A 14,458-nucleotide genomic window follows, 5' to 3' on the forward strand; every position below is an offset into this window, starting at 1 on the left:
AGATGACATTGGAACCATTCAAATAGACAAACTGTAACCTAAACTTATCAGACTCTTCTATTTGTATGTTTGTTTAAAAAAAAAAAAGAAAAAAAAAGCCTTGACTCAAATGCTACCTCACAGAAGGACTGTAAAACTACACATGATAAAGACCATATTTTACTTCACAGTCTGAATATCTACAGTGCACTTCAGTTCCAATTGGTAACGGGAATTTTAGATGCACGTGTTGCATCTCTCTATAAAAACATCGCTCAGTCTTTTCATGAGCTAAATTCCACAGAAAGTTCCTACCCTGAGCCAAGGAGAGTGCATCAAGTTTATGCTTAAAAGTGAAGCGGAAATAATACCTTGGAACACTCGTAACAAACCATGCCTACTCACACTTCAAACCCATAACGTAACACAATAATCCAACCTACAGGAGGCTCCGAGGCCTGCTCCGTACGTAGGTCAAAATTCAATATCAAGTATAGCTGTTGAGGAGCGTAAAGCCAAACAAAACAAAGCAACAGCTCAAATGTGTGTATGAGCAGCTGAGCGCAGTTAGCAATGCTGTGTGTGAGCCGTGGGGAGAAAACCAGTGTGAAACCAGACACCACAGAACCAAGTCTGACAATAGGGCCACCCAGCCTCTTGCTGCCTGCCTCCCTGAGCTGTGGGGCAGAAGGAGGGTGAGGGAGATAGCAGCAGTAACGCTCATCTGCAATCGCATCTGTAAATAAGCCAAAATAAGTGTTTTCAGACTACGCATCTGCTGAACTGTGGATTTGCACACAACAGCTGATGTTAAGACACTTGCACTCACATACAACCCTGCAGAACTCACGCTGCCTTTTCAGGACTTTTCTGTCTGAGGAGCCTGGAAATAGAGCGACTTGAGTGGTGTAGAGCTTTTAACTCGAGAGCCCCCTCGAACATATTTCACTTTGCATGTCCCACATACGGGTATGCATCAGTCAACAGCATTTCCCAGTCAAGTCTTCTGTTGATCAACTTTGCATACTTTTTTAACACTCAGCTGCAGTTTGTAATTAAATAACAAGGAAATTCAAGTGATTAACAGGAATATTTTACTTAAGGACAGTAAATGACATGTTCTTGTTTACAAGCTACAGTTAAATAACAGTTAGATCCTTCTGGCGTGAGCCACAATCACCTTCGTTTCGTCAGGCCCAGAAGTGCACTGCACAAGTTTTCACTTCCAACATGAATAGCTGAAGCATATTTAAAATTGCCTTTAGATTACTCACTGTCCTAGTTTACAAGCTTCCTACTGCCTCTGCAGAGACAGGCAGGATGTATAACTGCCAGCAACAAAGCAGAACTGAAAAAGGGGTTCAATGCAGACAAATTCAGCTTATAAAGGAAACAAGGCCCCTCAGACGGTAAGTATTAATGGCTTTTACATGTAACACTGATGGGATTGCTTACACAAAGAAAGGATTAAAAACAACATCAGAAACACGCAACCATGTTCAAGCCAATGTAGAATGCAAACATTTACCAAAATCACTTGAAATGCCCACCTAGTACCACCTTAAGCATTTAAGTACCCTAACTCAGAAGCTCACTGAAGTCCATGCTGCTGAAGGCACTCAATCAGAATTAAGTTTATAAGAACAAGGCAAAATATTTACAAGCAGTGGAGAAAAACAGAGCAGTTTGCATAATCTTTGGCAACAGTATATAAAATATGGCAATTCTAGTACACTGTCCAGCTGCTTACATAAAAGTTATACTAGGAAGGCAGAAAAGGAACACTAAACAAGCAAGTGAAGACTAATTTTTGTTCCAGTTTTCTTTTTCATCCGAGGTCTCAAGATAGCAATTAGCGATGGCTTCAGACAGAGCAAAACAAAACATATGTCTAGGAAAAAAAATTAGCGTTATGAAAATGTTCAGAACAAATATTCATGTTTAAAACGGTAACCAACTACTTAACCCTGGGATGATCTACATTGCCTTTGTGTTTTCCAAATTATTACTAGTATCTCGAAGAGTAGCTATTTAAACCATTAACTTCATTTAAAAAAATAACAGTAACATTTAGAAGTTAAAAACAAAGTAAAAGACACCTACCTATAATATCGGGATTGTAAATAGGTTGAACAAATAGTCTTTGATACATGGCTGGCAGACCCAAAATCTATTACTTTAACCCGGTAAGGCTGCCGAACAGGATCCACCAACATAATGTTCTCTGGTTTGAGGTCAGCATGGATTAAACCAAGACTTTTTAGTTTTTTCAGTGCAGTGGCCACCTGTTGTAGAATAGGCCGTATTACTTTCAGTTGCAGAGGGCTGAATTTGTTTTGCTTCAGGAAGTCATATAAATTCTGTTCCAACATCTCAAAAACCAGACAAGTATGGTTACGATGCTGAAAGCATTCGTAGGCTCTCACAAAATTGAATTCATCAGCATTTTCAGTACTTAGCCTTGCTAATATGCTCACTTCTATTTGTCCTTGGCGTGCGTACGAAGGATGATTCTTCAAAATTTTGATTGCCACAATCTCATTTGTCCCCCTTTTCCAGCACTTCACCACTTGTCCGAAGGTCCCTCGCCCAAGGAAATCAAGAACCTCGTAAGTATTTTTCACAGAGCACAAAACCTCATGCTGTACCAGCTGGTAGTCTCCATCTCCACTTGTACCAGTTTGTTTTGAAGTTGCAGCAGTCGTCACAACTGTCACTGGGTTTCCCACATTGGTTTGCAACATCGCAGGCAATATGGACAGTTCATCAACAATCTGCATCGTGCTGCTTTGATTATCTAGCTCTTCACTCTTACGCTTCAATCCACATCGCTGGGGTCCTTCCAGTATATCTACTCTGTTTCTTTGAGTCCCAGGCTGAGGTGCTTCCAACTGAGCTTGCTGCGCCTGCGCTGCTAACGCTTTTGTAGCACCTGCAATATTTTTTAAAGCAACAGCATTTGACTGCAACAAAACGTTCTGTCCTCGAGGTCTGTCAAATGGGTTTTTAGTCTGAAGGAAAGTACTAACCCTATGGGGAGAGATTCCAAAGTTTTTACCATTCACATAGATTTGTGGGTAGGCTCTTTCGTGGTACACACAACTGCTTGGTTCTAGTTTGAGTTTTTTCACACTACAAAAGGCACTTGACTGGGTTTGATAAACATATGGTGGATAGACCAAGACTTGTGAGGCCATACCTGCAAAGGGAGAGAAAGACAAAGCATAGGTAAGAACTCAACATTCAACATTTCTGAGGTTTGCAGCAGTTTCCTCATATAAAACAAGCAAATAAATAAATAAATAAATAAATAAAAATAAAAAAAAATCAGGACAGAAGTGTATTTGCCAAGCCAGCTAGCTAGCTTAATGCAATCTTGTCTTGAGTTTCTTATGGAAAATGCAAGGTCATCAATCTTGCCCAGTGCAGAGTCTTTAGACTACAGCTGGGTACAGTAGGCAATGTTTCCACTCACTGTTCAGGGCAGAAGTGAGACGGTCTGCAGCAGGCAGTGCTAATGATTCCTGACGTGGAAGAACTGCCTTTGTGTGTAAGAACACAGGTTTCATTTAAAAACCTTCAGCATTTCCACACACAAAGATCCCATAGCCTTCAACCACGTAAGATAAATAACTAATTCAATTACTTATATATGATGTAAAACAACCTGATTTGTGAGCTGACCTTGCCTATCATCCTACCTGTTCACCGTGAGTACCAGCAGGCTTATAAGAGAATATGGCCAAACAACACAACAATCAGTACTCCAGGAATTTCACTGCCAAGAAAGCAGCAGTGCATGACAGGGCCCAAAATACCATACATGTGTACACGCTTACATAAACAACTATCATTTTCCAGATAAACTAAAATGTAGAGTAATTATTCTACACGCACACAGGCATATATCCATACACACACTTCTGCCAATGCGATTACTTCCTTGCTAAAAGAGAAGTGAAAATTAAAAGACTGTGGATCATTTTGACTTTGGAAGTGATAGGAAGGCTGAACCCACAGTTCCAATCTGATCGACTCTACCTTTCTCCAGGTCACCACTCTTTCAAAAGCCTTTTCAGAAAGAACCGTTGCATCTCAGAAATCAGGAATAAAAAAACCTGTTGTGTGCAAAGCAGTGCCACAGGAGCTTCCAGAGCTGGGCTCTGCACTGCACAGGCCTTTCCCAAACCCAAAGCTGAGTGAGCCAACAGAACATCAGATAGGAAACAATAGCAGCACCACGTCTGCACATATGACGAGCAATCTCAAATCTGCCTTAAAACACGTAGACAGAATACCTCACAGATGCCATACCTCCCAGCTCTTCCCACCCTGCTGTGTACCACTCCAGATCTGTCAAACACCATCTTACACCTTTGTGTCCCGGAATGCTGAACGCTACAAAAAGGCACCATCTCAAAACACAAGCAAACGTCCTCCAGATTTTTGAATCCTCTCTTAAATAACACACCCTGTTAAAAGTCACTGTGTTTAAATCGAGAAATATCCCTGAGTACCCCTTGCATAGCTTTAATTTACACCATCTTTAGTACATCAGCATATCAATGCACTTGTGGAAATTATGCACGAGTTTATTTTTAGACCTGCCTTAACAAAAAAAAAAAAGGCAAAGCACAACACAAAGCTTCGTCTAAACTACATGAAGCTAGCATACAGAGATGTACAGAAGGTAAAGCTTAAGACAGATGGAACTTTGTTTTAAACAAAAGCAAAAAAAGAATGCTTTTTATTATCATCTCAAAACAGAAAAAAATAGGAGTATTTCAACTCAGTGGGTTTATCTGAAACCTCCTTCTAAAAAAGTAACCCTGCCTTATCAACACTCACGAACAAGAGAGACAGGGAAGAGGTAAGCTACTGCACCAGCTCGCTCCAGGCCATTGGCAAGGAACTGTCTTAGTTACCATAGCTCAGAAGGACACTTCCGAAGCCCATCTCTCCGCTGCCCCTGCTCACCACACTTGGGTTCACACCACAGCACAGTCACAGTGCACTTGGATGGTTTGTTTTTTTTTTTTTCCTCCCCTCCCAACACTACTACGCAAAAATACAGAAAGCCAAATTGAAATTAAGTTCACTTCTTCCAGGCTGGATGTGGGTCTGAGCAGCCTGGTCTGGCTGTTGGCAACCCTGCACATAGCAGGGGGTTGAAACTAGATCATCACTGCGGTCCTTTTCAACCCAGGCCACTCTAGGATTCTATGCTTCTTCAGAGAAATCCTTCTAATTGACCACAACATCTTGAAATTTTGACCCAGCTCAGGAAATGCTTTAAGAACAAGCAGCAGGCCCGGGCATGGTGCTGCCGCTCTCGGCTGCCCCAGCAAAAGGCAAACACTTCAGCAAAGCACTGCTGTTGCTAAGTGAGATGATCCCGCTCTCACGTACTGCACAGCCTCGTTTCTTCACGCTTGCTTAGCATAACCTAGGTGCCGTCTGCTCCGCCTCACTTCCACACCCCCGTAAAGCTCTGCTTTAGGTGAAGAGCACAAAGAGATTAGGGAATAAAAAAGAAGCCTGGCACAGCCGCCCCGCATCAGGCCCAGCCTTCAATTTAGATGACAAATCTAAACATTAAGCAGACGCAGCAGTCCAGCCACGTCGCTAAGCTCCTGACAGAAACGGCTCCAGCGCTCGCGGCCAAAGCTGCACCCTGTGCCTGACCCGCAGGCTGAGGCCCTGCACTGCACCCTCAGTGTCCTCCTCAGGCCCGACCCACCTCGCTGCCCCCTCTGGAGGGACAGGTGTCCGGGTGGCTGCTTGGGGAAAGGAAAGCAGCCCTCAGCTTACAGCTCCAGCTGCTACCGGCAGCTCTGCTCCCAGATAAGAAGTCTATATTGAGCTATTAGATGACATACCTGGGAGAACAACCTGTAACGCAATCGTGGCAGACTGAACTAACAGACCAATTTCACTCCAGAAAAATAAAAGAGGGTCTCGAAGTTCTTTATGTGCATATAACCTCTTGCTTCCCCCTAACACCACTCTCTTCCACCACTATATTACTGCTTCAGACAGAAGCACGCTCTCTGTACTAGAGCAAATGAAACAAAATACACAAGATCAGCACACAGCTTACTTGGCACAATGCTGCTGGAGGTCTCCACCTTGAGAAGCTGTGGTTATTAATAGAATGAGCTCTCCCCCACCAGCTGAAAACCCAGCCACACACACAGCACTGCACACGAGCCTTAAAGAGAATGGAAAAATGCCACGGCTCCCCTTCCTGAGGCAGCACTGACATGGTGGCGTGGGGCTTCGCTTTGTCCTGTTGGTATTTTGGAAGATTTGGTTTACAAAGTAATCTTACAGACACCTACACTGCAAGGAAGTGCTGGTTTTGTAGGAGTTTCTAAAAGAGCTCTGCCGGTTACAGACAGCAGCACACTGCACGTTTTCACCTGCCAGGAGTGGATAGCCCCCTACCCAGGCTTGTCACACACCATTTCCCTGAGCTTACACATCTTTCTGCACATTTCTTATCACGACTGCTCCCTCTTCCTCATACAAACTGCAGCTTGTCAGACTACATCTATATTAACAAGCAGGGCAGCACGACAGGACAGGGAGCCATACAGCAAAGCGGCTGGTGCTGAGGGAAACAGACCATCCCGAGCTTGTTTTGGGGAGTATATTCGAGCCTGAGCACTCACAAGCAGCTGGAGTACATCTTCCTGTTACACTGCATTCAAAACCAAGTCCAAACTTGTGCACAAGACCACTGCAGGATGCAAAGCGAACAAAACAGGCGAGAGAGTCACTGAAGAGCACAGTCCCCACACAAAGCACTGGAGCGAGGTTTGACTACTAGGGTAGTTTCAGACTTGATTTTCATTGCCTTCACACTCGCAGACATCTGCCCATTCCCCCTCACATGGTTCCAGCACTCCTCTCCCATGCACAGGACGATCCTTGCTCCATAGGCAGAGGCACACACACAGGCTGAAGGCAGCTCCTAGCTTGCTTCACGTGTTGAACGTCACCATATTTACCCATTATCACTGTGTCCAGGCAGTGCCTCTTCGGAAAGCATTGGGACACCTTGGCTCTAAGTCTGAAGTAGGTAGAACTGAGCAACCTGCCCTTCAGCTAGAATATATTAAATAGATTATACTGTATTTTCTATATTTACTATATAAGTATAGTAAATAGATTATATAAAACGAGTGAATTTTCATTAGTTTTAAGACCATTCTTTGTTTCTTTAGAAACAGGTAGATTCCTCAAGGTAATGAAAATAAACACATTTCCAGCACATACTGAAATAACACATTTTAAATAAATTCATTCATAGTGCAAACAAAGAAGTGTGTTTTCATACAGCAAAGAAAAACAGGAGGCACTTCTCTGTCTGCCCCTTCCAGCCAAGCCTCCTTTTACACAAACCAAGCCTCAAACCCACAGCCCCTGCCCTGTGGAACTGAACACTTCTGGTAAAGAGTTGCTAATTTTCACCTAGCCGCACCAATGCTCTTCGCTAGATTCTTGAAACTAATTCTCCAGCCTTCCCGAGCAGCCCCAGACAAATCCATAAACATGACAAATTTGGCAGGCTGTAGCAGCCTTGAGAAGCACAGGCTGTTCCAGGCTTGACCACCATTAATAATTAACTTCAGAATGACATTTCCTCCTGATAGAGGATGGGGGTGGGGGAGAAGAGTAATGAGAGTTAGTTAAAGCACCGCGCTACAGTTCAGGAAAAACTGCCACGCTACAGCCTGAATTCTGGAAAATGAGCAGGGCTTCTCAATGCTCCAGCACCACCAGCCCCAAAATGCACCTTCTGGTGAAAGCCCTGCAGCACAGCCTGGCCCAGGGCACAACCTAATGCTACAGTTACACTTTAACTACAGAAAACTTGTTTTCCCACTGCTTTCACCTCCCGGTCAGAGGGGATTGCTGCTGACTTAAGGGCACCCCCCTTGCAAACATCTTCTGAATGTTCGGCAGCTTCCAGCAAAGCAAGAGTCCAGCAGCAGCACCCCTGAAGCACTTTGCTTACTTTGTGCACCACTCTGAAAACACTGTAAGGTTACTACTATAATTGCCAGGTTAAAAAATAGGGTTGTTTTTTTGTTTTTTGTTTTTTTGGTATTAGGTGCCACCCAACTCTTGAAGTTATTTAGCAAAGGCACAACTAAATTAGTTGCTCCCTCTTTCCACTTTGGTGCGGGTAGCATCTTTGAGTTAGGGTTATGTTTGGCTGCATTGCGGAACAAGCTGTACTGCTGCAGGCACTTTCATACCAGTGCCCTGTTAATGCCCAGGAACACCCTTACTTCAACCACACTATTTGTAACAAAGCACCGGCAATCAAGATCGCTTGGAATTTCAAGAAGGAAAACACACCAGGAGCACCATGATTGTGGAGACAGGCCCAGGGAACCCAGCTCCCGGCTACCCACAGCCATTCCTGCCCATCTGCAGAGCCCCAGCGCCGTGGCACAAGGCAGCAAAGCACAGGAGAACACACAGAGCTGCTCACCAACAAGCCCTACCTTAGGAGTCGTTTCCTCCCAGCCCTAGAGGTGCAGCCGGACAAGGCCTGCATGCCCAGAGGTGCGGAGGCAGGCGCACAGCCAGCACCAACAGGCACCTGGCAGCACGGCAGCGAGCCCCAGGACAGCACTGCAGAGCCGGGAGTTTTGGACAGAAATGACAGGCAGAACCTGGGAGTAAAGCACGTCTATTTGCAAAGAGACCTGTCACAGCTTTGGAATCCTCGCGCGGCAGACGCCAACAGATCCTTCACCTCCTGCCAGCGCCGCGTGGAGTGGGCAGGGTTACTCGGGCTTTATAAAAGTCACAGCACGAAGCAAACCATAAAGCCATCGAGTCCTGCAGCAGAAGTTACTGCCTGCTCCAGAAACACGTTGCGAGGCTTGTTTGTGCAACGTCCAAGCACAGGACACAGTAACAGAGCTGCTGTGATACCAGAAGTCATACTTCAACTGCACTGCTACATTCTTCAAAATAAATAAATAACTAAATAAATAAATCGGTATTTTTCTATTCTACCCATACAGCAAAGCGTTCAATACAAGGTGCCTTTACACTTCAGGCAAAACACGACTATAGGGTTGACTGAACAGCCAGTTCTGGACAAAAATAAAACACCCTGAATGAGAATGTAACAGATTCTCTTCTAACCTCTGAACTCATGACTCAGACACAGAGAGATATCAGTGACTGCAGCTACAGAGGGCTCCGCTCACAAATACATTTGCATTGGTTACTAAAAAAAAAAAAAAAAAAAGAAAAGCAAACAACAAAACCCACCTCAATGGAAGTACAAGTTTGGTCAAGTGTGATAGCAGCAAGTCACAGCACAGCCACCTCACTGCTTGGAAACAGAACACCATATACTTGAAACCAATGTGTTTTACATAAAACATCAGCGTGAACTCGTGACTCAATGCCACCATTTGTACAGCAGCAATACCAGAGGACACAATCGCTACATTCACATTTTCCACAAATACCAACTGCTACATCTTATGATTCCAGTATGACTGCAATCACAGTTAGAAAAGATAATATAAAGCATTTATGGGAGGCAAGAAACCGCTACGCAACTGAAAAGAAAGGAAATAAAAGTTGTATCTGCCACCAGCTCCCAATTAGACCACGCTCTCTACATCAGAATGTGCCACCATCAACACAAATGGCACGCTGCAACCGGCCTGGGCTTCGCCGGCCTAATCTCTTCTTTTAAGAGATTAATTCCATTTGAACCTGGAAATAGGAGACGCACCGAGATAAAAGTCTGTGAAGCCCTGACAGCAGCAGAGCCCTGCCCTCGGTTCTGTTTGCAGGCACGGGAAGCAGCACCCAGAGACATCAAATGCAGCTCCTCTGGGAATACAAGCCCACGCGGCTATTGCCCTCACTGCTACCTCGGTTTTGCCCCCAGACTTGATCAAACTTGGCATGGAATTTGCAGAAGAGTTTCAGAGGGGGAAACTTCTTGCACATTTCTGAAGACGTGGAAGTAGTGTTTCCTGTAGGCAAAACCCCCAGGAGGAATGTGTATTCTTCTCAGAATGCTGTCTTTCACTTCCTAGCAAACCAGTAGTAGTATTAAGCAATCCTGTAATGTTTCCCAAAGCCATCAGTGCAACAAATTTCTCCCTCTCCCCTACACAGAGCTTACTGATTTAACCATACAGAAGGATGTGCAAAAGGAGAATGAGATTACACACAACATATGATCCCAACGGTTAGAGCACAGTACTGCTAAGCACAAGCCAGTTTTTTGCCTGCTGTGTTCCTCTCCAAATAATAATCTTCCTATTTGTGAAAGAAATTAGCTTTTAACTTTCACTCTCGTTTTAATCCTTAAAACAAAGTTGAGCTCTCTCTTCAATCGAGCTTTATAAACACAGTCTCAAAGAGCACTTGCCACAGAGAGCTCCCAAAACACTCCTTGAGAAAAACTCCCAAGTTACCCTGGCAGAGTCACAGTAGGACACCAGCTCACAGCATCATTTCCAAAACCATGGAGAAAAGCTCTTCAAAAAGACCCTTTTGAGTATCATGAAAGCAACACATTCTTATCAGACTGAATACCAATTAATTCCCCGCCTCACACAATAAGTTCAGATTAGTAGATAAGGAAAGGGGAAACAAAGAGCCTTTTCTCTTAGGAATGAAGCCTGTTCCTTCAGAAAAGATCCACAAGGCTGCAAGCACCAAAATGCCTGCACTGAAGAAATGTAAGCAATGGAGGAGGTTCCAGTTTCCTAGAACTGTGTTTCTAGGAAAACAGAGGCAGGAAGACATTCCCAAGGCAGTGATGTACACTAGCAGCTTTTGGGTCTGAAGGCAGAAAGATATCCTTAGAAACAAGTTAAAAAACATCCTGAAGATTGTTCAAGTTCCACCAGTCGTCACGTACCAACTCAGGCAGAACCTGCATGACACAGAAGAGGAAAAGAAAGCACTGCGGCCCCACAGTGAGCACAGCTGTACCGTGACTGCAGTTCCAGCTGCAGGCCAGCGGAGGTTCTCCCACCCAGGACCGACTTTCTTCTCTCCCCTCCTCACTGCCAAGAGGTGAGTGCCAGGCGAGACCTGCCTCCATTTCACAGCCCGTGTTCCACCTTGGAGTAAAGCAAAGCTCGGGTACAGCTCCTAAAGCGAGCCAAAGCAAACCGTCCCAGGTACCAGAGCCACTCACACCACGGCTTACACTCAGCACTCTGCTCTGTTACTGGGATCACATCTCCGAGCTGCAGCCATCCCCCTGCATTTGGTTGGTTTTATTCTTAAGCCACGACGATGAGAATGGGACTCTCAATAGAGTGCTAGGACACGGCCCTTCTTGTCCCAGCATTTTCCACCTTTTGGAAAATGGTAGAAGAGTCTGCCAGCTACCTGAACAGGGAACTGCAGTCCCCACAGTATTTGGTGAGTAACGGTTGGACAAATAGGAAGGGATTTCCACTTGATAATAGCCAATGTTTTACACGAAAAGCATTAGTCATGTTTGTAACATGCTTAAAAATAGTACTGAAATAATTTACCACTGCTAAAAAACTATGTTAATACTAATGGAAAGAGTCATACGAATGTGAGGTGACTCATTTTAAAAATAGTTTTTCTGACGGCAGTGTCATTCATGACATACCATAATAAATCTGCACGTAGCAATCCATTTCATTTTTAATTATTAGGGTAGTTGCTGTAGCTTTGACGATACTAAAAATATAGCAAAATATTTGCTCACCTGCTTTGTCTGTGGATATTTTACTGTCTTATTTTATTGCTGTGTTTTAGAGCCTGAACTCAGGATTCTGCTAGGCTCCATCCTGTTATACCCGAATGCTGCACAGCGCAACAGAGCCGGAAGGAAGGACATACTTTGGAAACAAACAGTTTCTAAGATTTCCTGAAAACACTGGGAGGAAAAAAAAAAAACAAAAACATAAAAATTCACACATTTCTGGGTCTATTGAAAATACACAGTAATATTGAGAGAGTTCTGAGACAGAGTGAAGTTTTAAATTGATTCCAAGTCACTGAATAAGAGAAATTCAGAATTAAACACCTTGAATTCCCTTGCTTAAGAGATGCTCCAGGTATGTGGCAAATCTTGTTTTTAAGCAACACTGCTAAAACAGAGATTGACCTCATTTTGTCAGAAAGTCACCCACTCTCATAATTAAAAGCAGCACATCTGCTTGTCCGCCATTCTGAAGTTAGTGCTTCTGAAAAGAAACACAGCTTCAGCTTCTCCAACGCCAGAGACTGAAGCTCTCAATTAAACGGGTCTCTACAAGGGGGTGGAAAAAGCCAAGAAGAGGTAACGGGATTTCCCAAGCCTTATGCTTCGTTCCGGGTCACTTCAGGTCGACGAAGGGTGCTCAGTGCCCGCACGAGGGAGAGCAGGTAGCCCCCCGCTAGCCCATTTCACAGCACTGCCTGCCGAACGTGGCTTTAAACGTTGCTATGGAGCCAGCAGAGCTCTTCAAGGCATGCTGCCCACTCATCGGCCATCTCTAAGAGGCTCGGTACTTATTCGTGCTAATTTCTTCCTATTTGGTTTGGTGTGCGGCCCAACCGCAGTTCTGAAGCCTAGTTCCAGATATCTGGAGACCTCTTACACCTCACCCAAGAACAAGTCTTTCTTCCAAGACTCAAACCAGAAGTAATCCAGACTTTCCAATCCACCTCCCACTGTCAATCAGGAGAGCTGCAGGAGCACAAATACTGTCTCTTATGAACAGAGACTTGAGTTCAGCTCTCAATCCCTTCATTTTCAAATGCAAGAAAGCATAAAAGACCGCCTCAAAGTAAACGTTTGGCCAGCTGCTAATTTATATAACCCATCTGGAGGAACTTCATAACTCTGCTGAAGAAGCGCAAGGATGTTTTCTTCAGAGGAATCCTATGGCAAGAGTTCTGGAATTCTTGCGGAGCTGCACGGCAGTGCAGTCAGAGAAGGGAAGAAGCTTGGAAAACAAGCATACAAGCCAGTCTGAGATACGGGAGCTAGACAACAGTTGACAAAACTCAGCAGTGAATGCGTAACAGAGAAGTGTGGGTATTGCCACTGGGACATCCTACTTTCCAGCCTGTTCTTTTCCAGATTCCCCACCAGGGACCACGCCAACGTCACCTGCCCCATCCTGCCACCTGTCAGCAAAGCAGGCCGCCCCAGCTCTGACATTTCTACATTTGCTCCCCACAGAGCCGTGCAGCCCACGCTATCTGGTGCATGCACATCAGTTGTGCACCACAATGCACGAACGTCAGCTCAACTAGAAAGTTTTTTCTAGCATACAGCTCTGCATTTACCATCAGTCCGAAATACGGGGCACAGCGCTATCGTTTGGGACTGAATATTATCAGTGCACTTCTTCTCCTGCCTGCACGCAAAAGCCAACAATGAAACTCTCATTTCTAAAAGCGAGGCTTTTTTGAGAGCATCTCTTTTTATATAACCAGCCCACTGGCAGAACAGAAACCAGCAAAAAGAGCATTTTACTTAAATGAAAGTTAGAAAGTAAAGCCAACGTAAGAGTGTGACCCCCTAAAATAGCAGGGACAAAAACATTCCTAACCAAGCAAGTTTAGTGAAGGAGAGCTCAACGAGCCTATGTGTTTGTGTGAGGGTCAGCAGCTACTTCTGTCCTACCCACAGGGGGTAAACAAGCACCGAGCCCCAGGAAGCCTCCATTCAACTCGGTGGGAGCTAAATGGGAGCAATCAACCCAAAAACAGCTTTGAGAAAATCCCCTCCAGAACACAACGCTTGTTTTGAAGCTGCTGCTGCTACAAGGCACAGCACGAGAGGGGCAGCACACACCAACAGCAACATCTCCACGAACGATGCCGACTGCCGGACCAGGAGCCGAAGGCAGTTCCTCCCCACACCCTGTCTCTATTTTGTCCCCGGCACCTCGTTGTGTAGCCTCTCTCGTTTCCCTCTTTTGGTAGGGAGCTGCCTGCGAGGTAGGAGGAGGAAAGACGCAACGCAAGAAGCCTCAAACAAAGGAATACCTCAGATGGCAGCAGAGCCCTGCGTCGGGTGCTTTAACCCCACCTCACTGCAGGGATGGCAGCCAGGTGACCCGAGGCACGAAGGCACACGGAGCCGCGCAGTCACAGCATCTCCCCAAACGCAGCCCCTGGGCACAGCCGTGCCACGCCCCAGCAGGGAGCAGAACCAGCAGCACCAGGCGAGTCGGCAGCAAGAAGCACGTGCACAAAAGCCATTCCTGCTTCGTGTGGTCACACACATCTCAGCTTAGTGCTGCTATAAATGGCTGGTGCTGGGACAGACAGCGCCGTCACCGCTGCCCCGTCCCGCTCTGTTTTCTCCCGGTAAGCTCACAGTAACGCCTCCCTCCATTTACTTGCGATCTCACCACGCTGCCTCATAATACAGCCTTGACCTATTTTCCAGATGCTTAATTAATCTCTTTCCTGGCTGCCACGCTTACAAGACGGCTCC

At 45.2% G+C, this 14,458-nt stretch overlaps 1 protein-coding gene across 3 annotated transcripts in view; it reads right to left on the bottom strand.

Annotated features, from left to right (window-relative positions):
- HIPK3 (homeodomain interacting protein kinase 3) overlaps positions 1 to 14,458 on the bottom strand; it is a 91,346-nt gene that overhangs the window by 45,456 nt on the left and 31,432 nt on the right. For all 3 annotated transcript variants that reach the window (XM_010710679.4, XM_019615201.3, XM_085223842.1), the window contains exon 2: positions 2,083 to 3,178. In XM_010710679.4, coding sequence (XP_010708981.1) covers positions 2,083 to 3,176 — 1,094 coding nt within the window. In that variant the 5' untranslated portion in view covers positions 3,177 to 3,178. The remainder of the gene's footprint in view (positions 1 to 2,082; positions 3,179 to 14,458) is intronic.

This window comes from Meleagris gallopavo, chromosome 5 (assembly GCF_905368555.1).
Source record: "Meleagris gallopavo chromosome 5, MGAL_WU_HG_1.1, whole genome shotgun sequence".
Classification (NCBI taxonomy): Eukaryota; Metazoa; Chordata; class Aves; order Galliformes; family Phasianidae; genus Meleagris; species Meleagris gallopavo.